Source organism: Cololabis saira, chromosome 21 (genome assembly GCF_033807715.1).
Source record: "Cololabis saira isolate AMF1-May2022 chromosome 21, fColSai1.1, whole genome shotgun sequence".
NCBI lineage: Eukaryota > Metazoa > Chordata > Actinopteri > Beloniformes > Belonidae > Cololabis > Cololabis saira.
Window position 1 is genome coordinate 7,424,229 of NC_084607.1, and position 26,533 is coordinate 7,450,761.

General features: G+C 45.2%; 1 protein-coding gene across 1 annotated transcript; it reads left to right on the forward strand.

The window, feature by feature from the left end:
- LOC133422660 (globoside alpha-1,3-N-acetylgalactosaminyltransferase 1-like) lies at positions 1 to 25,623 on the forward strand. Its single transcript, XM_061712681.1, has 12 exons — positions 1 to 60; positions 3,590 to 4,355; positions 6,463 to 6,495; positions 7,170 to 7,214; positions 7,298 to 7,342; positions 8,260 to 8,316; positions 8,455 to 8,487; positions 9,321 to 9,455; positions 9,528 to 9,660; positions 12,041 to 12,236; positions 14,025 to 14,244; positions 25,385 to 25,623. Exons 2-12 carry the CDS (start codon positions 4,300 to 4,302, stop codon positions 25,521 to 25,523), a joined length of 1,092 nt encoding a protein of 363 aa, XP_061568665.1. The 5' UTR covers positions 1 to 60; positions 3,590 to 4,299; the 3' UTR covers positions 25,524 to 25,623.
- The last annotated feature ends 910 nt before the right edge of the window (positions 25,624 to 26,533 follow it).

Consider the following 26,533-nt stretch of genomic DNA (forward strand, 5'->3'; position numbering starts at 1 on the left):
CCGGGGCTGATAACACCTGTGGACTGGAGTCACAGCCGTCATCAGGTGAGGAGCGGACAGGTGAGTGCAGGTTGGGGGTTAAAGTCCAAACATAAATGGCAAACCTCTGGCAGGTTTTGTTGTTGTTGTTGTGGAATTAGACTTTATGAAATCAAAGTGTTGTCAGTCTTCTGTTATTTCCTCCCGAGTTCCTGGTTCCTGGACAGAAAAGCAGAACCAGCAGGTTTTCCGGTTATCTGAGGGTCAGGCTGGTTATCTTATTTCAATGTAGCGGATCAAAACAAACATCGACTCGTTTAGGACGCACCCAGGATCCAGGATCCAGGATCCAGGATCATCCAGGATCATCCAGGATCCAGAATCATCCAGGATCCAGAATCATCCAGGATCAAGGATCCAGGATCATCCAGGATCCTGGATGATCCTGGATTCTGGACCTTCCTGGATTCAGGTCTTTCAGGACTTGGATCCAGGAGTCGGTCCTTGGTCGTTCACCTTGGTCAGAACCAGAACTATTCAGCTGCTACTTACAGAGATCGGACCTCTCCGGGTCCAGACAGGTCCAGACCGTCCAGACGGGTCAAGACCTTCCAGACGGGTCCAGACCGTCCAGACTGGCCCAGACGGATCCAGATGGGTCCAGTCGGATCCAGACTGTCCAGACAGGTCCAGACTGGTCCAGACCGTCAAGACGGGTCCAGACGGGCCCAGACGGGTCCAGACGGGTCCAGACGGTCCAGTCGGATACAGACCGTCCAGATGGATCCAGACTGTCCAGACTGTCCAGACGAGTCCAGACGAGTCCAGACGGGTCCAGGCGGGTCCAGACGGGTCCAGACGGATCAAGACGGGTCCAGACGGGTCCAGTCGGATCCAGACTGGTCCAGACGTTCCAGACGTTGTGGATCTAGACTTTATGAAATCAAATTGTTGTCAGTCTTCTGTTATTTTCTCCCGAGTTCCTGGTTCCTGGACAGAAAAGCACAACCAGATTTTCCGGTTATCTGAGGATCAGGCTGGTTATCTTATTTCAATGTAACGGATCAAAACAAACAGCCGAAGGGACAGATACAGAAAACATAGACAGACATAAATGGCTATCTGATGCCTGTATCATAGCGTTTCAAATCAAATCAAATCAAATCAAACTTTATTTATATAGCACTTTTCATACAAATAATGTAATACAAAGTGCTTAACAAAAAACAAATAAACATAGAACGTATTAATGCCCTGCCCCCCTCCCCGCGCACACCACAATTCACCCAAGTTCCACACACACAGACACACACGCAGACACACGGTGTAGATATGGCTAGGCACAGAGGATCCAGGTGAGGAAACAGGGAAACAGGGAGGTAACAGGGAGCCGTCCACGCCAGGAGGTCTCATAGCCCGCAGCTACAAGGGGGGGGGGGCCCGGACGGATAGAGGAGTCCACACCACAGCAAATTTTATAGCGAATGCTAATTTGCAACACTCGTCCCTAACAGGGCTCACATCACAATTAAAAGAAAGGAGTTAGAAAAGTACACATACTTGACATGCCCTTACAAACATTAAAAACATACACAATACAAACATTAAAAATTACACACGTAATAAGAGCTAGCTTTGCTTATCTAGGCCTATCTGCACACACATCTCTACTGCTATAATTATTTCAACATATAGCCTAACTATCCTACCTATATATGCTACTAATCCCTTATAAGAGGAACCTCATCTACACACCCACACACACCTACACTCACAAACACATCCACCCACCCCCATACACACACACCTACCCCCATGAACGGATTATAAAATAAGATAAGATGAATCTTTATTGCCTCCCTTAGGAGAAATTTGTCTTGGACACGAGAGGCACAGGCGACAATCACACGCCAATAAACATAGAAACATAACCCCGAAGTCTTTACCCACATATACAATCAAACCATACTATAGTTAACACACATCAATTCCCACTCCCGGTTCCGAAAAAACCTATTACACAATACCCCTGAGTAGAAGAAAAGATTATTGCACAGAGCCCGACTGAATTTATTGCTCAGATGTCAACATTGTTGCACAAATGACCTACGCAAGAGAACCTACACATTATTGCAGAGCCAGATTATCCAGGATCCAGGATCCTGGATCCTGGATCCTGGACCTTCCTGGATTCAGGTCTTTCAGGACTTGGATCCAGGAGTCGGTCCTTGGTTCGTTCACCTGGGTCAGAACCAGATCTATTCAGCTGCTACTTACAGAGATCGGACCTCTCCGAGTCCAGACGGGTCCAGACCGTCCAGACGGGTCCAGATGGGTCCGGACCTTCCAGACGGGTCCAGACCGTCCAGACGGGTCCAGACTGTCCAGACCGTCCAGACGGGTCCAGACGGGTCCAGACCATCCCGACGGGTCCAGACGGGTCCAGACTGTCCAGACCGTCCATACGGGTCCAGACCGGTCCAGACCGTCCTGACGGGTCCAGACCGTCCAGACCGTCCAGACCGTCCAGACCGGTCCAGACCGGTCCAGACGGTTCCAGATGGGGCCAGACGGGTCTAGACCGTCCAGACCGGTCCAGTTGTGTCCAGACCGGACGGTCTGGACACGTTCGGGTTGGTTGACAGCTTCATATGAAATCTCAAAAGTGGTGTCAGATAGGCCTTCTGACACCACTTATAGTGAACCGATTGGTGGTTGGGGTTCTTGGACGTATGAAATGTGTTCCCCCAGACATTTTCCCAGTTTATGTCCTCCTCCGCAACAGCCAAGTCTCTAGTCTAGACCAGTGTCTCCCAACCTGGGGTCCGGACCCCCCCTGGGGGGGCGCCAGAGATCTCTGGGGGGGCGCGAAACTTTGTCTGCTTTGAAATTATGCAGTTGTAAAAATTATATTACACATGTTAAATAAATAAAAAATCATAATAACACACCTAATGGAATACAGTAATCCAAGTCTGTATAAACCCACTTAGAAATATATTTTGATAATTTTAAAATACTAAGTTATTTATCAGGATAAAAACTTAAAAACGTATTATTATATCATTATTCAACATTTAATCATACTACTACTCCGACAGGTTGTCTCATATTAAAAGAGACATTTTTCAGAAATATTTTTATGTCCTTGCAATAATTTTTGGTGCGTATTTTATACATTGGTGACACAAAAGGAAGGTGAGAAAAACAAAGTACAGGGTAAACCAAAGAGAAATGTATAAACAAAAACATAATTAATGTTCATTTTTTAAACGTTTTTGGTATCATTTTTTGTAACAAATCACTTTACTCTTTTGCTGCTAGTACGTACGGGTCGGGGGGGCCGGCTTGTCTTAGACACAAGTAGGGGGGGCTCCATGGAAAAAAGGTTGGGAACCACTGGTATATAGACCATGCCTTGGCGAGGGGTAGCTTCTTCTGTGTGTGTGTGTTTGAAGTCGTGAATACACCACTGATACGAGACCTCTGGTGTTCGTTGTGAATAGCCAGTCTACCACAGGATGTGTCTGCAGCTTAGAGTTCGTGTTTTGCAGCGTTTTTACCTGCTGGGATATAAATAGTCTGAAGGTTGTGTTGTCGTTGGCTCTAGGTGTCAGTCATTAACCTGCCGAGGTAAGAGAACATTCCTGAGGCGGCCTGGAGACACGTGGACTAAAGAAACCTGGACCAGAGAGACCTGGACCAGGACTAAAGAGACCTGGACCAGGACTAAAGAGACCTGGACCAGAGAGACCTGGACCAGAGAGACCTGGACCAGGCCTAGAGACACCTGGACCAGAGAGACCTGGACCAGAGAGACCTGGACCAGAGAGACCTGGACCAGGCCTAGAGACACCTGGACCAGAGAGACCTGGACCAGGCCTAGAGACACCTGGACCAGAGAGACCCGGACCAGGCCTGGAGACACCAGGCCTAGAGACACCTGGACCAGAGAGACCTGGACCAGGCCTAGAGACACCTGGACCAGAGAGACCTGGACCAGGCCTAGAGACATCTGGACCAGGCCTGGAGAGACCTGGAACAGAGAGACCTGGACCACGCCTAGAGACACTTGGACCAGGCCTAAAGACACCTGGACCAGAGAAACCTGGACAGCTCCTAGAGAGACCTGGACCAGGCCTGGAGACACCTGGACCAGAGAGACCTGGACCACGCCTAGAGACACCTGGACCAGAGAGACCTGGACCAGAGAGACCTGGGCAGCTCCTAGAGACCTGGACCAGGCCTAGAGACACCTGGACCAGAGAGACCTGGACAGCTCCTAGAGAGACCTGGACCGTGTTGGACCTGGGCCCAGACATGTCTCTGCGGAAGGTGGTGCCTGCTGTGCTGCTGGTGGTGGTTCTCATGCTGGGGTGAGTTACTAACACCAGACCCCCCCTAGTAGACCTGAACCCAGGACTAGTAGAGCTGAAACCAGGACTAGTAGACCTGAAACCAGGACTAGTAGAGCTGAAACTGATTTACAAAAGCTAATGCTTGATGTCACGACAGAATTGAGTAAGTTAAAAATATGGTCCTTGAAAACAAATTATCATTAAACATGAGTAAGACAAAAACAATGTATTTTGGTAATCGGAGAAGTGATATGCAAATAAAAGTTGAATTGGATGGCAGTGATATTGAGACAGAAAACGAAATCAGATTTCTTGGAGTAATAATGGATGATCAAATTAGCTGGAAATCTCATATTAAGTATGTACAAAACAAAGTTTCAAAGAGCATTGCAGTACTTAACAGAGCAAAACAGGTTTTGGATTACAGGGCCCTTCATATTCTTTACTGGTCACTAGTTCTTCTATTTCACTTACTGTGCAGAAATTTGGGGCAATAACTATAAAACCAGGTTACATTCATTACTCATACTTCAAAAGAGAGCAATACGATACATTCATATGGGTGGATATCGAGATCACACTAACTCACTATTCTTACAGTCTAAAGTATTAAAACGTATGGATTTAGTGGCATTTCAATCTGCACAAGTAATGTTTAAAGCAAAAAATAATTTGCTACCGGATAACATTCAGAAATTATTTATTGGGAGGGAAGGGGGTTATAATTTAAGGGGAAACCTAAACTTCAAATCTTTATTTGTGCGTACAACAAAAATAAGTTTTTGTGTATCAGTTTGTGGAATCAAACTGTGGAATGATTTGAATTTGGAGTTAAAAGAATGTACAAACATAAAACAGTTTAAGAAGAAATATGAAGACATAGTTTATTTGAGGTATAAAAGTGAAGACTGTGTTTAAAGATCAGCAGCTGTGTGTGTTCTGCTATTTCGTCATGTTGTCTTTGTATGTTTGTATAGATATACGTATTATATTTATATCATAGTTATATTTATATCATAGTTACTGTATATTATATTTATGATAGAGCTTACATTTGGTATTAAACAGGTTATTTTTGTAAAAAATATGTATTTATACAAATTAGTGTATAGTATAAAACATAAATACAGGCATATAATTTATGTTTAGTTGTGGAAAGGGGGTGGGATTATTTATACTTCCTCTCACTCCTTTTCGAACATGTAACTGAAATATGTTTTTTGATGTGTTTTTTTTTTCTTTATGTGGTGGAATGCCCACCTGTATTTGTTTCTCTTATCTTTTTTTCTTGTGTTTTTTAAATACATGTTCGAAATAAATAAAAACAAACGAACGAATGAACGAAACCAGAAGTAGAGCTGAAACCAGGACTAGTAAAACTGAAACCAGGATTAGTAGAGCTGAAACCAGAGCTGAACCCAGGACTAGTAAAACTGAAACCAGGACTAGTAAAACTGAAACCAGGATTAGTAGAGCTGAAACCAGAGCTGAACCCAGGACTAGTAAAACTGAAACCAGGACTAGTAAAACTGAAACCAGGACTAGTAGACCTGACACCAGGACTAGTAGAGCTGAAACCAGGACTAGTAAAACTGAAACCAGGACTAGTAGGCCTAACACCATGACTAGTAGAGCTGAAACCAGGACTAGTAGACCTGACACCAGGACTAGTAGAGCTGAAACCAGGACTAGTAGAGCTGAAACCAGGACTAGTAGACCTGACACCAGGACTAGTAGAGCTGAAACCAGGACTAGTAAAACTGAAACCAGGACTAGTAAAACTGAAACCAGGACTAGTAAAACTGAAACCAGGACTAGCAGAGCTGAAACCAGGACTAGTAAAACTGAAACCAGGACTAGTAAAACTGAAACCAGGACTAGTAGAGCTGAAACCAGGACTAGTAGAGCTGAAACCAGGACTAGCAGAACTGACACCAGGACTGGTAGAGCCCTGAGTCCTGGTCTAGAATATCGTAGATCTGTTCCGGAGCAGAATTCTTGATCTAAAACATCCCAACATTTGTTATTGAAGCTCCCTGGTTCAGATCTGATTATTGCTGATTGATCTGATTATTGATGATTGATCATATTATTTATTGATCAGTGTTTCTGTTTGGACCTCCAGAATCCTGCACGTCTACCTGCGGCGGCCGTTCAGGTAAGATGTTACTCTCCCCCTGGTTGACCCCACTTCCTGGTCCTGGTTCCTCTGAGCTCCTTCGGACCTGAACAAATTCACATTCAGGTCTGAGTGTCAGCTGGACACGTTCAACCACAATGATCCGGTAGGTCGCAGTCCAGGACCTGCACCTGACAGGACTGGATTAGTCCTGTTTGGACTGGATTAGTTCTGTTTGGACTGGTGTCAGTCCTGTTTGGACTGGATTAGTCCTGTTGTGAACTGGTGTTGACCCTGTTTGGACTGGATTAGTCCTGTTTGGACTGGTATCAGTCCTCTTTGGACTGGTGTCAATCCTGTTTGGACTGGGGTTGGTCCTGTTTGGACTGGGGTTGGTGCTGTTTGAACTGGGTTAGTCTTGTTTGGACTGGTGTCAGTCCTGTTTGGACTGGATTAGTCCTGTTTGGACTGTTGTCAGTCCTGTTTGGACTGGATTAGTCCTGTTGTGAACTGGTTTTGACCCTGTTTGGACTGGATTAGTCTTGTTTGGACTGGATTAGTCGTGTTTGGACTGTTGTCAGTCCTGTTTGGACTGGATTAGTCTTGTTTGGACTGGATAAGTCCTGTTTGGACTGTTGTCAGTCCTGTTTGGACTGGTGTCAGTCCTGTTTGGCCTGTCCCTGACCGAGGTCCACTCGTGTGTTTGTCTGCAGGGTCTGCCTGGGCGGGGACGAGTCCCGGGACAGAACGGAGACCAGGTGAGTAACGCTGACACCTGAGCTGATCAGCTGACCTTTGACCCATAACTTGTTCACCTGAAACTCACCTGCTGTGTTTTCAGGGTCGCGGTGGACGTGAAGGAACCCCAGAACCAGACGGCGTCCAGGTGAGTCACACCTCCACTTCCTGGGAGGAACTGATCAGCTGACCTGGGATCAGACACAGTAAGCAAGCTAGCAGCTAGCTACTGAGACAGGGTTAGTTATCACAAGCAGTTAGTTTGGGCTATGATGAGCTATTATTGTCACCTTTATTCAAAAAACTAAACATACAGGGAATGCATTATACATCGAATAATGCATAGTTGTAAAATATAATGTAAGAAAACCCAGTAAATGAAATAATTTAAGCTATAACACTAGTGTACGTTATTACGGTGAAACAGACTAACCTCAGAACCTTTTCAAGAAAATTGAAAGTTAAATATTGCAAAATAAAACCGTAATAATTAGTATGATGAGGTTGTGCTGTCCTTTAGGGCCAATCGGGCCAAGTGCTTGTAAATTTGAACAACGTCTCTACGATAAAGTTCGGCCGAGCAATAAGCGTCCGAATTTTCGCCTTTTTTTTTTGCTTTTTGGCATTTAGCATTGCCATGGTAACACTTTTGACTGAGAAAAGTAATTGAGGTTTTCTCGGGCCCTGGTGTGCAGTGGGACTTTTGCGACTTTAGCTTGTTAGCAAAATGCTAGCAACATTGCCCTATGGGCCATTCTGGACGATTGCAATATGGTCATGCCACTACTTGGCATCCCATAATAAAGGTCCCAGTATGTTTTCCGGTCCTCCTTCACCTTCACCACTGGAGGGCGCCGACTACCTGAAAAACTAAAGAACCTCCAAGAGCTCATTCAGTTTTAAACATGAGGCCAGAATGGTACCGGTACCACACCCGGATGGGTTGTCATGGAAACATGAGACATGCATCCCTTAATGATCCTCGTGAACCAGAAAAACAGTTTAAAACAGATTAAAACTGAACCAAACTGACCCACTGAGATTCTGTTGTTTGTGTTTGTGTAGATCTGCTGCAGAGTTCTGCAAAGTCCCAGATGAGCTGCACCTGGAGGCTCCGGACGGGTGAGTTTCATCATCGTTATCAATCAATATTCAATATCATGATCGTTATCATTGGTAGTCAGGAGGCTCCTGGTTACTAAGGGTGGAGGAGGCTCTGACTCCTACCTGACGGAGGTGTTTCTGTGTTTGACGTTGCAGCCTGACGTACCAGCAGCCCGGCATCGTCCAGGGGTGAGTAGATGCAGATCTGGTCTGGTGTTCATTTTTGTTTATTTCGAACATGTATAAAAAACAAGAAAAAAGATAAGAAAACAAATCCAGGTAGGCATTCCACCATATAAAGAAAAAAAACAACAACATCAAAACACATATTTCATGTGTTTGAAAAGGAGTGGGAGGAAGTACAAACTTATTTAATCCCATCCCCTTTCCACAACTAAACATAAATTATATTTCTGTATTTATTTTTTATACTATACACTAATTTGTATAAATATATATCATTTTTACCAAAATAAACTGTTTAATACAAGATGTAAGCTCTATCATAAATATAATATAACTATGATATAAATATAATACGTATACGTAATAATAAGTAAATAAACATACAAAGACAACATGGCAAAATAGCAGAACACACACAGCTGGTGATCTTTAAACACAGTCTTCACTCTTATACCTCAAATAAACTATTTCTTTATATTTATTCTTAAATTGTTTTATGTTTGTACATTCTTTTAACTCCAAATTCAAACCATTCCACAGTTTAATTCCACAAATTGATACACAAAAACTTCTTTTTGTTGTACACACAAATAAAGATTTGAAGTTTAGGTTTCGTTTAGGAGTTTAGGAGTTAGTGTGATCTCGATATCCAGCCTTATGAATGTATCGTATTGTTATCGTAGTTATTGCCCCAAATTTTTGCACAGTAAGTGAAATATGGAAGAACTAGTGAACAGTAAAGAATGTGGAGGGCCTTGTAATCCATATTCTGCCCATATGGTGTTGTTGCTGAAGGTCTTTCCTGACCCCTGACCTCTGACCCCTGACCCCTGCAGCCGCACCGACGTCGTCACGGTGACGCCCTGGCTGGCGCCGCTGGTCTGGGAGAGAACCTTCAACCCGCTGCTGCTGGACGGCATCTACCGGCAAAGGAACATCAGCGTCGCCGTCACCGTGTTCGCCGTGGGGAGGTAGGTGACATCACAGTGACATCACAAACCCCGCCCCCCAGCCCCGCCCCTGACCCCGCCCCCCCTTCCCAGGTACACCAGGTTCCTCAAGGACTTCCTGGAGACGGCGGAGCAGCACTTCTTCGTTGGTTTCCATGTTCACGTTTACGTTTTCACCGACCGCCCGGACGATGTTCCCCGAGTCAAGATGGCCGCTGACCGGCAGGTGAGTAGGTGTTGCAGGTGGGGGCGTGGCCTGGAGAGCAGGTGGGGGCGTGGTGTGGAGAGCAGGTGGGGGCGTGGCGTGGAGAGCAGGTGGGGGCGTGGCCTGGGGAGCAGGTAGGGGCGTGGCCTGTGGGGCAGGTGGGGGCGTGGCCTGTGGGGCAGGTGGGGGCGTGGCCTGGGGAGCAGGTAGGGGCGTGGCCTGTAGAGCAGGTGGGGGCGTGGCCTGGGGAGCAGGTAGGGGCGTGGACTGTACATCAGGTGGGGGCGTGGCCTGTGGAGCGGTAGGTTCAGGTGGGGGCGTGGCCTGTGGAGCAGGTGGGGGCGTGGCCTGTGGAGCAGGTGGAGGCGTGGCCTATGTAGCAGGTGGGGGCGTGGCCTGTGGAGCAGGTGGGGACGTGGCCTATGTAGCAGGTGGGGGCGTGGCCTGTAGGGCAGGTGGGGGCATGGCCTGTAGGGCAGGTGGGGGCGTGGCCTGTGGAGCAGGTGGGGGCGTGGCCTGTGGAGCGGGTGGTGCAGGTGGGGGCATGGTCTGTAGGGCAGGTGGGGGCGTGGCCTGTGGAGCAGGTGGGGGCGTGGCCTGGGGAGCAGGTGGTGCAGGTGGGGGCGTGGCCTGTAGAGCAGGTGGGGGCGTGGCCTGGGGAGCAGGTGGTGCAGGTGGGGGCGTGGCCTGTAGGGCAGGTGGGGGCGTGGCCTGGGAGCAGGTGGTGCAGGTGGGGGCGTGGCCTGTGGAGCAGGTGGGGGCGTGGCCTGGGGAGCAGGTGGAGCAGGTGGGGGCGTGGCCTGTGGAGCAGGTGGTGCAGGTGGGGGCATGGCCTGTGGAGCGGGTGGGGGCGTGGCCTGTGGAGCAGGTGGTGCAGGTGGGGGCATGGCCTGTAGGGCAGGTGGGGGCGTGGCCTGTGGAGCGGGTGGGGGCGTGGCCTGTGGAGCGGGTGGTGCAGGTGGGGGCGTGGCCTGGGGAGCAGGTGGTGCAGGTGGGGGCATGGCCTGTAGGGCAGGTGGGGGCGTGGCCTGTGGAGCGGGTGGTGCAGGTGGGGGCGTGGCCTGGGGAGCAGGTGGGGGCGTGGCCTGTGGAGCAGGTGGGGGCGTGGCCTGTGGAGCAGGTATGGGCGTGGCCTGTGGAGCAGGTATGGGCGTGGCCTGTGGTGCAGGTGGGGGCATGGCCTGTAGGGCAGGTGGGGGCGTGGCCTGTGGAGCAGGTGGGGGCGTGGCCTGTGGAGTGGGTGGTGCAGGTGGGGGCGTGGCCTGGGGAGCAGGTGGTGCAGGTGGGGACGTGGCCTGTGGAGCAGGTGGGGGCGTGGCCTGTGGAGCAGGTAGGGGCATGGCCTGTAGAGCAGGTGGGGGCGTGGCCTGTGGAGCAGGTGGTGCAGGAGAGGGCGTGGACTGTACACATGCATGAGATGAAATGACAACTTAAATTGGTTTTGTCGGTTTCTTTAGCATCTTTTCAACTTTCTGTTTTCAGAGCTATCATTATTATTATTATCATTATTATTAGGACCCAAGCACTGACAGTGTGAAGGCCCTTTTGTATCTGTAGGATATGTTCTCGTTTTCCTTGTTTTTCTCGTTTTTCTTCTGATGAAATGACGGCCTTTTTGCCCCCTAAACGTGCCCCAAAAGTCACCAAATTTTGCAGGCTAAGCCAGGCCTGGGCGAAAGATGTGATATTTAATGGTTTAATGGTTAATGGGCCTGGCCTAATGGCTTAACAGGGCCCCCTAGAAAACTTTGTGCCTCAAGCCCCACAATACGGTTTGACATACATGCACGAAAATCGGTACACACCTGTATCATGTCGCAACTTGAGAAAAGTCTCTTGGCGCCATGGCCGAAACCGAACAGGAAGTCGGCCATTTTGAAATAATCGTGTAATTTTTTTACATAAAGAGTCGTGGGTGGTGTCATCGGACTCGGTTTTGAGTACTTGACCTTCATTGGCATGAATTAGCCCCGCCCCTTCTTCTGATTGGTCGATATGTAATAGTTCCTATTTTATCGCTGCTTGCAGCTTTAATTACTATTATTACTATTACAGTTATTATTATTATGATCATTATTATTATGATTATTATTATCATTATTATTTTATTAATAATAATAATAATAATAATAATAATAATAATAATAATAATTATTATTATTATTATTATTATTATTATTATTATTATTATTATTATTATTATTATTATTATTATTATTATTATTATTATTATTATTATTATTATGTGTAGCCTCATGATACTTCATTTCTTCTTTTTAAGATAGCCCAGACCTTTTCGGTCAAAATAATCACCATGTTGACCAAAGAAAAACCTGTAAATGTTTATTATCTTGCTTATTGATTTTCATGCTTATAATTGACGGTGGTTCCTTCTCCCCAGGTGACGGTGGTCCCGATCCCGGGATCGAACCGCTGGCAGCAGATCAGCGCCAGCAGGATGCAGCGGATCCAGACGCTGATCGAGGAGCAGCTGCTCCACAACGCGGACTACGTCTTCTGCCTGGACGTTGACTCCAGGTTCCAGGGCCGCTGGGGGGCCGAGTCCCTGGGGGGGCTGGTGGCCGCGGTGCATCCAGGTAGGTGGTAGGTAGTAGGTGGTAGGTAGTGGGCGGTAGGTAGTAGGTGGTAGGTGGTAGATGGTAGGTGGTAGGTAGTAGGTAGCAGGTGGTAGGTAGTAGGTGGTATGTAGTAGGTGGTAGGTGGTATGTAGTAGGTGGTAGGTAGTGGGCGGTAGGTAGTAGGTGGTAGGTGGTAGGTAGTAGGTGGTATGTAGTAGGTGGTAGGTGGTATGTAGTAGGTGGTAGGTAGTGGCCGGTAGGTAGTAGGTGGTAGATGGTAGGTGGTAGGCAGTAGGTAGTAGGTAGCAGGTGGTAGGTAGTAGGTGGTAGGTGGTAGGTAGTAGGTGGTAGGTAGTGGGCGGTAGGTAGTAGGTAGTAGGTGATAGGTAGTAGGTGGTAGGTAGTAGGTGGTAGGTGGTAGGTAGTAGGTGGTAGGTAGTAGGTGATAGGTGGTAGGTAGTAGGTGGTAGGTAGTAGGTGGTAGGTGGTAGGTAGTAGGTGGTAGGTAGTGGGCGGTAGGTAGTAGGTAGTAGGTGATAGGTGGTAGGTAGTAGGTGGTAGGTAGTAGGTGGTAGGTAGTAGGTGGTAGGTGGGAGGTAGTAGGTAGTAGGTAGTAGTTGGTAGGTGGTAGGTAGTAGGTGGTAGGTGGTAAGTAGTAGGTAGTAGGTGGTGGGTAGTAGGTAGTAGGTAGTAGGTGGTAAGTAGTAAGTAGTAGGTGGTAGGTAGTAGGTAGTAGGTAGTAGGTGGTAGGTGGTAGGTGGTAGGTAGTAGGTAGTAGGTGGTAAGTAGTAAGTAGTAGGTGGGAGGTAGTAGGTAGTAGGTGGTAGGTAGTAGGTGGTAGGTGGTAGGTGGTAGGCAGAAGGTGGTAGGTGGTAGGTAGTAGGTAGTAGGTGGCAAGTAGTAGGTAGTAGGTGGGAGGTAGTAGGTAGTAGTTGGTAGGTAGTAGGTGGTAGGTGGTAAGTAGTAGGTGGTGGGTAGTAGGTAGTAGGTAGTAGTTGGTAAGTAGTAAGTAGTAGGTGGGAGGTAGTAGGTGGTAGGTAGTAAGTAGTAGGTGGGAGGTAGTAGGTAGTAGGTGGTAGGTGGTAGGTAGTAGGTGGTAGGTAGTAAGTAGTAGGTGGGAGGTAGTAGGTAGTAGGTGGTAGGTAGTAGGTAGTAGGTGGTAGGTAGTAGGTGGGACGTAGTAGGTAGTAGGTGGTAAGTAGTAGGTGGGAGGTAGTAGGTAGTAGGTGGGAGGTAGTAGGTGGTAGGTAGTAGGTGGTAGGTAGTAAGTAGTAGGTAGTAAGTAGTAGGTGGGAGGTAGTAGGTAGTAGGTGGTAGGTGGTAGGTGGTAGGTGGTAGGTGGCAGGTAGTAGGTGGTAGGTAGTAGGTGGGAGGTAGTAGGTAGTAGGTGGTAAGTAGTAGGTGGGAGGTAGTAGGTGGTAGGTAGTAGGTGGTAGGTGGTAGGTAGTAGGTGGTAGGTGGTAGGTGGTGGGTAGTAGGCGGTAGGTGGTAGATAGTAGGTAGTAGGTGGTGGTAGGTGGTAGGTGGTAGGCAGTAGGTGGTGGGTAGTGGCCGGTAGGCGGTAGGTGGTAGGTAGTAGGTGGTAGGTAGTAGCCCCCACCGGGTCACCTGTCCCTGGACCCGGGGGTTAAACATCTGTCTATGTCAAACATCTGTCATTGTTAAACATCTGTCCACATATTAAACATCTGTCCACATGTTGCCGTGGCGATGATGGAAGCTCCGCCTTCCTAGTTTCTTCAGAAACGTTTCCGTTATGGCTGCTTCTCTGATTCCGGTATCTCTTACCGCCGGTTGTTCCTGCAGGTTACTACCGGGGCAAGCGCGGCGGGTTCCCCTACGAGCGGCGGCCGGCCTCCAGGGCCTTCGTGGCCCCCGGGGACGGGGACTTCTACTACGGGGGGGCCGTGTTCGGGGGGGCCCTGCAGGAGGTGCACCGGCTGGCCAGGACCTGCAGGGAGAACCTGGAGGCCGACGCGGCGGCGGGGGTGGAGGCGGCCTGGCAGGAGGAGAGCCACCTGAACAGGTAGGGGGGGGGGGGGGCACCTGGACAGGTAGGGAGAGGGGCACCTGAACAGTTAGGGGGGCCACCTGAACAGGTAGGGGGGGGGGGGGTCCTGCACAGGTAGGAGGGGGGGGGGGTCCTGGACAGGTGGGGGGGGCCTGAACAGGTAGGGGGGGGGTCCTGGACAGGTGGGGGGGGGGTCCTGAACAGGTGGGGGGAGGGGTAACCTGAACAGGTAGGGGGGGGTTCTGGACAGGTGGGGGGGGGGGGGTCCTGAACAGGTAGGGGGGGGGGCACCTGAACAGGTAGGGGGGGGTTCTGGACAGGTGGGGGGGGGGGGTCCTGAACAGGTGGGGGGGAGGGGTGACCTGAACAGGTAGGGGGGGGGGGTCCTGAACAGGTGGGGGGAGGGGTGACCTGAACAGGTAGGGGGAGGGCACCTGAACAGGTAGGGGGGGGGGGGTCCTGGACAGGTAGGGGGAGGGGCACCTGAACAGGTGCCCCTTAATTAAGGATAATTAATAGATCTGACTATTATGAACCAACAAATAATCTCTTTATTAAATATAATACTCTAAAATTCCATGATATAGTAGAGCAGAAAACAGTTTTATTTGCCTTTAAGGCAGCAGAAACTGCTTCCAAACTGCATTCAGGATTTTCCTTTTTTTCTTCTTCTTTTATTTCTTCTTTTTTCTCTCCCTTTTTTCCCTTTTTCCTATTTTTCCATTTTTTCCTTATTTTTTTCCTTCTTTTCTTTTTCTCTCCTTTTTTCTCTTTTCCCTTTTTTCTTCTTTTTTTCTCTTTTTTCTCTTTTTTACTTCTTTTTTCTTATTACAGAAAATAGCTTTAAGGATAATTAATAGATCTGACTATTTATGAACCAACACATAATCTCTTTATTAACTATAATACTCGTAGTAGAGCAGAAAACTGTTTTATTTGCCTACTTCCAAAAGTGGCCCCTGCCCTCTAGATTAAATTTTTCTTTAAGTCTAAGATATGAAAGAAAATTGCCATTTTCAAATAAATCATTTATTATTCTGATGTTTTTTCTTAACCACTGGGCCCAATAGATAGGCTGTCTTTCTATTTTTATTTTTGGATTGTGCCATATGGACGCATATTTTTGAGTAAACTGAGAAATCTTACATCTCTTATGCACCTCCTGCCAAACAGCTTTGGAATGTCCTAGAATAGGGTTATTCTCCTTATTTTTCCCGTTTTTAACTGTTTGTGCTAGAGCCTCTATAGGTTTAAAGGGGAAGGTGAGTTCCCGCTCAATCAGGACCCAGTCCAGATCCGGACCAGCTTCATCCCAGTGTCCTGTAAGCTTGGACATCTCAAAGGCGACATTGTAATATTTTATGTTTGGCAGTGATAAACCTCCTCTCTTTTTGAACTCAAACAATTTATCCAAACGAATTCTTGGCTTTTTTCCTTCCCAAAGAAATTGTTTTATCATTTTGTCATACCTAACTAATAGTTGTTTTGGAATGCATATGGGTATCATCCCAGTTAGGTAATTTATTTGTGGTGCAACAACCATTTTTATTGCATTTATTTTCCCCCATAGAGTCAAGTGTAATTTAGTCCAATTATCCACATTAGTTTTAATTTTGTTTAGTACTTTTTCCATATTAGTGGTCATAATTTCCCTTATATCTGTATCTAATTCTATGCCTAAATATTTCATCCCCTTTGGTAGCCATTTGAAATTAAAACCTGATAACTGATTATGTGAACATGTTTGAGACACTGGCATAGCTTCTGATTTTTGCCAATTGATACAGTAACCGGACACTTTAGAATATGCTTCAATAGTTTCTAGCAAAACCGACACAGAATTGTCTGGATCCCGACTCAGTACCAAAATATCATCAGCATAAAGAAATAATTTATGCTCCCTGCCACCTCCAATGGCACCCTTAATTCTCGGCTCTGCTCTGATCGACGTGGCCAAAGGTTCTAAAAAAATTGTGAACAATAATGGACTTAAACTGCACCCCTGTCTAGTAGACCTAGATATATCGAAAAACTGAGATATTATCCCATTAGTAAAAACTGCCGCTTTAGGGCTGGAATATAAGACTTTAATCCATCTGCAGAAACCATCACCAAACCCGAATTTTGAAAGAGTTGCAAATAAAAAAGCCCATTCCACCTTATCCACCTATCTTATTTGAGCATCAAGTGATATGGCTGAAACAGGGTGAGGGTTAGTTTGGTTCATCCAAATTAAATGCAACAGTCTCCTCATGTTATCAGATGAAGATCTGTGTTTTATAAATCCAACTTGGTCTTTGTGAATAATTTTAGGTAGAACCAAATCTAGTCTCCGTGCTAATGTCTTGGACAATATTTTACAATCAACATTTATTAGGCTTATAGGTCTATAATTGGCTGGGTCCGTTGAATCCTTATCTTTCTTTGGTATCAGTGATATAATAGCCTGGTTAAGACTTTCTGGGAGTGAACCATATTGAAACGCTTCATGTAAAACCTCCGTGAGAAATGGGCAAAGAATATCAATATATTTCTTATAATACTCCGCCGGGAAACCGTCTGTACCAGGTGACTTACCGGGTTTCATACCCTTAATTGTGGTTCTAACTTCAGCTTCCGTAATGGGAGCATCCAGACTATCCTTTTCCTCTGAAGACAATTGTGGCAGCTCTACCTTCTGGAAGAAAAGGTTCAAGTCTTCTTCACTAGCTGAACATGAAGTCGTATACAAATCTTCATAAAGGTTTTTGAAAACTTCATTAATGTTTTTGGCTGAAGTGATTAGTTTATCATCTTTTCTAATTGCTGTAATAGTGTTAGTTGAGTCCAGGCGTTTCAATTGTCTTGCCAATAATCGTCCAGTTTTTTCACCATTTTCATAAAAATTTGTTTTGAGCCTAAATAGCGAATACTCTGCTTTTTTATTGTATATTTCATGTAACTCAAATTTTAGTTTGCAGATGTTTCTGAAACATTCTTCATTATATTGTTCAGCAAGTTGCTTATCCAATTTACCTATTTCTTTTTCCAATTGTTGTACTTTTTCTTAGTTGTCCTTTTTCTTCCAGGAACCATAAGCCATACATTTCCCTCTAATGAACGCTTTGAGTGCATCCCAAACAGTAGCTAATCTTTCTGTTGATCCTCTATTAATATCTAAAAACACTCTAATATCCTCACCAAGTTTTGTAGCAAACTGTTCATCCTGCAATAAACTTACATTTAACCTCCACCTCCCAGTATTACCTTTAGTAGATTGTAAATTTATATGTAATTCGACCAGTGCATGGTCTGTTATTGCTTTAACCCCTATATTGCAGTCTATTACGAGGTCAACAAGTGAGCTGGCAACCAAGAAAAAATCTATTCGTGAATAGGATCTGTGAGTGTGAGAGTAGAATGTGTATTCCCGTTTTTTTGGATTTACGAGTCTCCAAATATCTGTCAAACCCAGCTCTTTCTGTAAAGTATCTAAAGCTGCTCCGTCTCTGGAGGATGTCCTTGTTCTGACATTACTGCGATCCAAGTGATCATCTAATGTTTGATTGAAATCTCCACCTAAAATAATCTGACCATCTGTATCAGCCAGTATTTTATTGACCTCATGAAAAAATTGTGTGTTTTCTCTGTTCGGCGCGTATAAGTTGCCAAGTACGACTTTAACTCCATTAATTAGTGCCTCCACCACTAGGATACGTCCATGAGAGTCCTTAAACTGATTTATTACAGTAAAATTCAGTTTTTTGTTGACCAGGATAACTACCCCACAGCTCTTACTTGATACTGAGTTATGAAAGACATGACCGACCCAATCCCGTTTCATTTTTAAAGCTTCATCTTGGTCCCTGAAATGCGTTTCTTGGATATATGCAATATCTGTGCCCTTAGATTTAAGATAAATTAGTATTTTTTTGCGTTTAATTGGTGTGCTACAGCCATTAATATTCCATGTAACTACATTTATATGCCCACTATTCATTATTCCCAGAGTACCCAGGGGTCAAGGGGGAGTGTGCTGCATTTGCCCTGCTATAAAAGGTAATCCACCAGAAATAATATCTATGACCCAATAGGAACACAACCTATATGGACTACCAGGCCAATTTTTTGCTGGAAATTCAATATGGCCACCTTAATATTGGCCACTTATCAAAACATAGCTTGGTGATAATTTTTGAACCAAATGGGCTAGAAATGCAAACTTGGTGTCTATTTAATTGTTTCAGAGCATGAGAAAACCATTAGAATAGAATAGAATCTGGACCTTTAATTTGCATATTTCCAACACGGACGTCCCTGAAAATGAGCTTTACTATGGATTTTTCTAGTGACAGCTAACTGTTATGGCAAATAATCTGCTTTTTAAGCAATGTCAACACATTTGGTCAGTTTGAGAATTCATTTCTATGTTGTCAATATGGCTGCAGTCATAAATAACGTATGGAATTACATTTTAGCTCAGATTCTTTCTAGAGTTGTGGGGATGATTGCAGAAAAACAATATGAGAAAACGTCTACAATGTATCTTAAAGATTACATTTTAATAAACTAAATATAAGACATATATACGCAGACGCCGCATCGAGTGTTCTTGCCCGCTGCTGCGATACGTCAACGTTGCCGCCATATTGGATGTTCAAGACTGCGCTGTAAACTAATACAAGTAAATGGACTTATTTTCATAAAGCGCCTTTCTACAAAGAAATTTATGTTTTACGTCTCATTTATTCATTCACACACGCACATAATATATTATTATATTATAATATATAATATAATAAAACAAATTTTCAAATAACAAAATAACATATTTGAACCACTTTTCAGACAATAAAATAACTGAAAAAAATTGAAAAATGGTTTTGTGACTTGAAAAATTTTAAATGTTTATGTAAAATATGCTTTGTTGATGAGAAAACGTGTTTTTCTATTTTTCTTTTTTTTGTGAGGTTGGATATATATTGTTTTTCGGCACTACCTTGTTCTCTATAGCTGATATAACATGAATTAATCCTATGTGGAATCAATAAAGTTCTTATATTTTCCATCTGAGAAAATTAAATATATTATATTTGGTGGTAACTGTTTCCCAAGTACATTAGTGCGTGTGTGAATGAATAAATGAGACGTAAAACGTACATTTCTTTGTAGAAAGGCGCTTTATGAAAATAAGTCCATTTACTTGTATTAGTTTACAGCGCAGTCTTGAACATCCAATATGGCGGCGACGTTGACGTATCGCAGCAGCTCCATGGGAGGATACGTATGTCTATGGGTCTGACCCCTCAGGTCCTGCCAGAACCTTCCCGGTGGTCCCGGCAGTGAGAGCAGACCCACTGGGTCGGAACTTCCCGACCTGCAGGAGACGTAACAGTCCGACTTCCGTCCTGCTTTAGCTCGACTTGTGTCTGGTCCGAACGAGGCCGGACCCGGGCTGGTGTCGGACCCGGTTCTGGTGTCGGACCCGGGCTGGTGTCGGACCCGGTGTCGGACCTGGTGTCGGACCCGGGCTGGTATGTAGTATACAGTATGCAGTATGTAATATGCAGTATGTAGTATATGGTATGTAGTATGCAGTATACGGTATGTAGTATGTAGTATATGGTATGTAGTATGCAGTATGTAGTGTACGGTATGTAGTATGCAGTATGTAATATGTGGTATGTAGTATGCAGTATGTAGTATGCAATATGTAATATGTGGTATGTAGTATGCAGTATGAAGTATGCAGTATGTAGTATACGGTATGTAAGATGCAGTACGTAGTATGTAGTATGTCGTATGAAGTATGCAATATGTAGTATACGGTATGTAGTATGCAGTATGTAGTATACGCTATGTAGTATGCAGTATGTAGTATGCAGTATGTAAGATGCAGTATGCAATATGTAGTATACGGTATGTAGTATGCAGTATGTAGTATGTAGTATGTCGTATGAAGTATGCAATATGTAGTATACGGTATGCAGTATGTAGTATGTAGTATGTCGTATGAAGTATGCAATATGTAGTATACGGTATGTAGTATGCAGTATGTAGTATACAGTATGTAGTATGCAGTATGAAGTATACGATATGTAGTCTACGGTATGTAGTATGCAGTATGTAGTATGTAGTATGCAGTATGCAGTATGCAGTATGTAGTATGCAGTATGTAGTATGCAGTATGTAGTATGCAATATGTAGTATGCAATATGTAGTATGCAATATGTAGTATACGGTTGTATGCAATATGTAGTATGTAGTATGCAATATGTAGTATACGGTATGTAGTATGCAGTATGTAGTATGCAATATGTAGTATGCAGTATGTAGTATGCAATATGTAGTATACGGTATGTAGTATGTAGTATGCAGTATGTAGTATGTAGTATGCTATATGTAGTATGTAGTATGCAGTATGTAGTATGCACTATGTAGTATGCAATATGTAGTATGCAGTATGTAGTATGCAGTATGTAGTATGCAATATGTAGTATGCAGTATGCAGTATGTAGTATGCAATATGTAGTATACGGTATGTAGTATGCAGTATGCAGTACGTAGTATGTCGTATGAAGTATGCAATATGTAGTATACGGTATGTAGTATGCAGTATGTAGTATGCAGTATGTAGTATGCAATATGTAGTATGTAGTATGCAGTATGTAGTATGCAGTATGTAGTATGCAATATGTAGTATGCAATATGTAGTATGCAATATGTAGTATGCAGTATGCAGTATGTAGTATGCAATATGTAGTATGCAGTATGCAGTATGTAGTATGCAATATGTAGTATGTAGTATGCAATATGTAGTATGCAGTATGCAGTATGTAGTATGCAATATGTAGTATGCAATATGTAGTATGCAGTATGTAGTATGCAATATGTAGTATGCAGTATGTAGTATGCAATATGTAGTATGCGGTATGTAGTATGCAGTATGTAGTATGCAGTATGTAGTATGCAGTATGTAAGATGCAGTATGAAGTATGCAATATGTAGTATACGGTATGTATGCAGTATGCAGTATGATAAGTGGCCAATATTAAGGTGGCCATATTGAATTTCCAGCAAAAAATGTACCAGGTAGTCCATATAGGTTGTGTTCCTACTGGGTCATAGGTATTATTTCTGGTGGATTACCTTTTATAGCAGGGCAAATGCAGCACACTAAGAAAACAGGGGACTTGCCCCCCGGGTAGAGTGTGTAAACCTTTGTCTCCCCTTAGACTTTTGCATGATACTGTCTCTCACTACTTCCACACATATTAATGCCTTACTCCTGCAGTCATAAAAAAATAAAAAAAGGAAAAAATAAAAGTGCCTCCAGAAACATTGTCCCAGAACAGGAACACACATAGTAAAAAATAATATTAACTCAAAAAACACCGCCCTTAAAACAAACATGACAGTGTAATAAGCCTTGGGCTCAAAAAGATTCTGGTCCGTGTAGGTCCTGTAGACGGTACCTGCTCCTCCCTCCCACCGTCCGGGAACAGCAGCGCCCCAGAGTCTCCGCCGAGCCTTCAAAGTAAAGTTCCACTCTCCTTCATATTCACGTCAAACAGTCAGTCTTTCCCCGTGCTTTGGATGTTATCCCGGACAAAGACCTCAGCTTTCTTTGGGTCGACAAAGCCCAGTCTTTTCCCCTTCCATGTAAACCTCAGAATTGCCGGGTGTGCCAGCGTGTGTTTCACCTGATGATCCCACAGGGCTTTCATTATTGGGGAGAACCGTCTCCGCAGATCGGAGCGCTCCTTGGTTATATCCTCGTAAATTGAGAGAGTGCAGTCCTCCCACCGTATCCCTCTCTCTTTTTTCGCGGCTGCCAAAACTTTCTGCCAGGCCGTGTATCACAGAAACCTCACCAGTATCACCCGCGGCGGTTGGTTGTCGCCCGACCTGGGTCCTCCACTTCTGTGGCTCCTCTCGATCTCATATTCCTCCCCCTGCAGCCCCAGTCCTTCGTTCAGTATTTTCTTTATGTAGTCATTCATTCTATTACCCATTTCCTTTCCTTCTTTCAGTCCGATCAGATCCGATTTTCATGGTCATCCACGCGGCTCCAAAGTTGATCCACCCTTTGTCTCAGCACTTTATTTTCATTAATCATGCCAGCGTTACTATCTTCCACATCAGAAATACGACTTTCCACCTCGTCAAGCCGTGTTTGCAAAGCACTCACTGTGGTTTTTAGTTCTGTCGTGTCTGATTTAATCATTGACACATCACTTGCCACCTTATTCAGAGTCGAGCTCATCCTCGAGATCTCCGCAAGGATATCCCCCATGTTGTTCCTCGGTGAAGCTTCACTGCAGGTGGGGCTAGCAGGGTTAGCTTGCATGGTAGCTGAAGTCAAGCGCGTTTGTAAACTTCGTTTTTTCTGGTTCATTTTGCGGTTCAGACCTGCGCAACTTCGTGTAACTTTGCCTTTACAGGAGTACCGACTATTTATGACATCAAATAAACTTCCACGGAGATATACATTAGTTTCATCCGTTGTCGGCGGAGAGCAGGAGCTTATCTAAAACGCAGCCATTTCCCAGGTCTTCCTCACGTGACTCCCACAACTTAGATTTTACAAATATGAGAACATGAGTTAAAGGGAAAATCTCCAACACTATTCTTTACAACATCAGAATGTCCTTTTTCTGCAATATCAAATAGCAAGCAAATTAGTGTTCACAGATATGTAATCCCTATGCAAGTTTGTTATTCACAGTATAACAAAGAAACAAAGAAACATGGCCAACTCTAAAACATCAACTATTGTTTGGCATCGAAAGTGGTTATATTGGAACTAATGCTTACTTCTTCACACACTCTGTTACAACAGATCACATGTTCCTTCCATACTGACAGGAGCAATCCCCTCATTGCTACTGGCTCCTGGCTCTGCTTCTGACACTAAATCACATTTTAAAAATGGTCTTAATTCTCAGCACAAATCTCCCCTTTTTACAAAGCCTTCTGATGAATCATCTCGCATCTCAGGGCACTTTGCATATAGAGCAGGTCTACACCATACTCTTCATTATATGAATTCTAATAATATTCACTCAATGAGCAATCCTACTTGCCCACTCTGGAGGTGTGGGCTCATGGCTGGTGCTGGATCTTGCAGCTGACTATGAGGGGCTACAAGACAAAGTTTCCTAGTTATGTGGCGTCGCATCATACTATTATTTAAATTATATAATGTTATGTTATTTGTGTTGACTTGATAATTAACTTCCATGGTGGTTTGCAGGCAAAGTTTAACATCTTGCCTTACCCGTTTCATCGTCCTCATTTGTCCGCGAGCTCGCTTTTGTGAAAAAGTTGCCAATTTTGGCACACTTTGCTGCATCTGATTCCAGAGCTTTTCTCTTTTTTAATCGTTGCTTCTCCGCGCCATCTTGCTCTTTCTACTCTCCATCTCTCCATTACCCCCCACCCCCCCAAAAAAAAAAACTGAACACCAGCCCTCGCGGCCCAAACATCGGACCGGTCCACCGGGAATTGTCCCGGTCCTCCCGATTAGCCACTCCGGGCCTGGGTGCAGCAGAGGCGCCGCCTGGAGGGGAGCCACTGAAATGCGGGGTGAAGTATGTGGGAGGGGTAATTTTAGCTGCCTGGCTGAGGGCCTGTTGGTTAAAAACCTGTGACAGAGTTCTGACCGGCAGGCCGATGACTTTAGAGCATAGTGATGCTGTGCTCTGCAGTCTGTTCTTGTTCTGCGTGCTGAGGGAGTGGAACCAGCAGGTCATGGAGAAGGTCATGATGCTTTCCAGGAAGGCATAATAGAAAGTCATCATGATGTGTGTGCTGACTCTTAAGGAGTTGAGTCTCCTGAGGAGGTACAGCCGTTGCTGACACTTCCTGAGAATCTCCTCTGTGTTGGCGGAGAATTTCAGGAGGTTGTCAAAGCTGGTGCCCAGGTATTTGTACTCTTCGACTACCTCCACTGGCTTCCCGTGGATGGTGGTGGTGACTGCAGCAGCCAGATCCCTCTGTCTACTGGAGAAGGTCACCACCATTTCTTTGGTCTTGCTGGTGTTTAGTTCCAGTTTGGAGCGGTCACACCACTCAACGAACTCCTGAAGAACGGGTCCGTGATGTTGTGAGGTGCCTGACAGCAGCGACAGGAGAACTGTGTCGTCAGCGTACTTTATCCGATGGCGGTTGGGCTGAGTGGCTCTGCAGTCATCGGTGTAGAGGATGAAGAGCAGGGGGGGAGAGCACACAGCCCTGGGGGGAGCCAGTGGAAGTGGAGCAGAGGTCAGAGAGAGAGTTGTTGACACGAACCCTCTGAGTCCTGTTGGTCAGAAAGTCCAGGATCCACAGGATTAACTGGTCATCCAGGTGAAAGTGGGAGGAAAGTTTAGTGGCCAGGATGTGGGGCTGCAGGGTGTTGAATGCTGATGAGAAGTCAGCAAACAGTAGTCTGTCAGATGAGTCAGGGAGCTCCAGGTGCAAAGGTGCAAAGATTTTTGCATCATCAACGCTTCTGCCTGCGCGATATGCAAACAGGAGTGGGTCCATTAGGGAGTCAGTTGCTCTGATGTGCTGTTTTATGATCTTCTCCATGGCCTTCATCACCAGGGAGGTGAGGGCCACAGGACGGAGATCATTCAGAGTCTTTGGCTTATTTTTTTGAGGGATAACAAATAACGGCTGTTAAGAAATTTGCTCCGATGTTTTCGGGGGATGAGAAGAGCAGCCGGCGATTTATGGTTAAATCGACACAGAGCCTACGGCGTACGGCACCGTACGTGGTATTCTCTGCGTTGGTGTAACACAGAACCATAAATCAGCCTTTATTCTGGCGAGATCTGAAGATACGATGCAACAACGAGCAAGCGAGTGATTATGTACATTCACTGTGTATGTGAATATTGTGAAAGTAAAATATATATTTCTCGCTAGAAATGTAATCAAAACGCATTTTTATGCAGAAATGAACTCAAAATATTGATTTTATTCACTAAAAATTAGAAATGTAGATATATATAGATTCATACACCCTACCCCTCATTATGTCCACTAGCCCTACATGCAAAGAGGAATTGGGACACCACTACCTTCACGGGAACGTGCATAATTTAAGGGTAGGGCTGAAAAGAAGGGGGGCGGGGGGGGATTGGGACTGGCCCAAAGACTATTCCCCTCCTCTACTTCCTGTGTGCAGGTACCTGTGGACTCACAAGCCCACCAAGGTTCTGTCCCCGGAGTATCTCTGGCAGGACTTCAAGCCCCGGAACCTCGAGATCCACATCGTCCGCTTCTCCGGAGTCATCAAGAATTACCAGGAGATCAGACCCAACTGAGACCCGGGAGGGGGGGGTCGGGGCTCCAACCTGCAACCTGGAGATCAGCAAACTTCCTTCAATAAAGTGTTTTGAATTAAACAGAGTTTAATTCTCTGTGGTCCCCGTTTATTGGCTTCGTTACCTAGTGGGGGCGGGGGGGTGGTGATCTCGTAGCCCTTGGGGTTGGGGGTCGGCTTGGGGGGTCTGGGGCGCGGGCCTCTGGTGGCCCCTGGGGGGCGGTGGGGGGGGCCGCGGGGCCCTGTCCCTAGCCGGTGGGGGCCTTGGGGGCCTATGGGGGGGGTTGGGTTGCCTCATGGCGGTGGGGGGGGTGGCTGGGGAGGGCTCGGGCGGGGGGCTGTGGCTTGGGCGTCTCCGGGCCTCCCGGGGGGGGCTGGGCCGTGGACGTGGGGGCCTCCATTGGCAGGACATCAAAACTTAATAATTTATGAATATTATATTATACAAAGATGTTTATTATTATTATTATTAGTATTATTATTATGTATAGTATATTATATTATTATTAGTATAGGTATCGTAGAATTAAACAGAGTTGAATTCAGAACCAGAATCTGAGCCAGAATCTGAATGCCGTGTTTCTGTTTGTTTGACTGAAGAATGTTTATAAAGTTTCCACTGAGGTCAGGTGTAAATCTGTCCACATGTGAAACATCTGTCCAGATGTCAAACATTTTTCCACTTATTATTTAAAATCTGTCCACATGTCAAACATCTGTCCATTTATTATTTAAAATCTGTCCACATGTGAAACATCTGTCCACATGTTAAAAATCTGTACACATGTCAAACATTTGTCCACTTATTATTTAAAATCTGCCCACATGCCAAACATCTGTCCAGATGTCAAACATTTTTCCACTTATTATTTAAAATCTGTCCACATGTCAAACATCTGTCCATTTATTATTTAAAATCTGTCCACATGTGAAACATCTGTCCACATGTTAAAAATCTGTACACATGTCAAACATTTGTCCACTTATTATTTAAAATCTGTCCACATGTGA